The following is a 1213-nucleotide window of genomic DNA, read 5'->3' as shown; positions in this document are numbered from 1 at the left end:
CAGCACAGGCGACCGACGCCCAAGTGCCACCTTGGTCTTCCCTGCGCCCTGAACACACGTGGCTTAGACCTGCTGTCGGCCTCCGAGGGGCCCGTGGGACGGGGGCGGGAGAGGAAGGAGACGGCCCCGGCCCCACGTATGAGGCTGGGAAAAGGGGGCGTCCGGAGGCGCCTGAGGCAGGCCTGGGGGGGGGGTGCTGGGTTCCACAGGACCCGTGGAGGACACGGGCAGCAGATACGCCCCAAAGCGAAATCAGAGGGAGGAGCAGGCACTCTGGGAGCAGATGAACGGGGAGCGCCAGGCACAGAGAGAAAACGGGGTGGGGGGAGGCATCTCGGAGGGAACAGCGTGAGCAAAGCCTGGGCGGCGGGAAGCAGCCTGTGGTCGGCGGGGCCACAGTGGTGTGTGCAGAGCAAGGCACAGCCTGGCACTCAGACCCTGGGGGCTGCCAGCGAGTGTGGGTCTCACCCAGGGCACGGACAGGCGGCATGGCCCGCACTCACACGCACTCACACATACGCACACGCACTCACACACGCACACGCACACACCTGTGTGGAGCCCTGGCAGGCAGGCACTGGCCCAAAGCCTCTCCTAACTGCTATGGTAGGCTCAGGGCGGCTGCAGAATCAGAGAGGGCGAGCCGCCTGCTCAAGGTCACACAGCCTGAAGGGGCAGTGCGGGGCAGCCGGGCGGCACCCAAACCAGGGGCTCCCAAACCTTTGTTGCGTGTCCTCCACCTCCAGCGCCGCAGCGAGTTCACACTCCAGGTCCCTGTGAGTGAGCGCTCCTCCACGGCCACCAGTGTGCCCAGCCCCCGCAGCACGGCCTGCAGGGAACGCAGTGCGGGGGAGGGTGAACCGCGGGCTCCAGGGCTGAGCAGAGGACACACAGCTGCAGGGGGCCCCCCAGGGCCCAACACGCCTCCCTCATTTCATTCTCACAGCAAAGCTACTGGCGGGAGCCCACTTCACAGGTGGGGAAACTGAGGCCAGGAGGCCCTGCTTCCCAGCTGCCCAGCTGGATGGGTGCCCAGGAGGTGGCTGGCGCTCAGAGCAGCCCCTCCCACATCGAGCCCCTTCCTGCCCCGCGGTACTCAGGCGGCACCAGGCCCAGCCAGTCACCCACCCCCTCAGCCAAGTAGCTCAACCCAGCCACCCACGCAGGGGGGGAGGCAGGGCCCCGAGTGGCCATCAGCATTCAGGGAAAGGGG

The 1213-nt window shown here is 67.8% G+C and overlaps 1 protein-coding gene across 1 annotated transcript in view; it reads right to left on the bottom strand.

The window, feature by feature from the left end:
* Nucleotides 1–341: 341 nt before the first annotated feature.
* Nucleotides 342–1213, bottom strand: part of MAN2B2 (mannosidase, alpha, class 2B, member 2) — a 37230-nt gene continuing 36358 nt past the window's right edge. Inside the window, exon 20 of the mRNA XM_014538276.1 lies at nt 342–829. Within this exon, the coding sequence (XP_014393762.1) occupies nt 602–829 (228 nt within the window). The 3' untranslated portion in view covers nt 342–601. The remainder of the gene's footprint in view (nt 830–1213) is intronic.

The sequence above is a fragment of the Myotis brandtii genome, unplaced genomic scaffold (genome assembly GCF_000412655.1).
Source record: "Myotis brandtii unplaced genomic scaffold, ASM41265v1 scaffold188, whole genome shotgun sequence".
Classification (NCBI taxonomy): domain Eukaryota; kingdom Metazoa; phylum Chordata; class Mammalia; order Chiroptera; family Vespertilionidae; genus Myotis; species Myotis brandtii.
The sequence above is the reverse complement of the archived record's forward strand: the minus strand, read 5'-3'. Positions and strand labels throughout refer to the sequence as shown.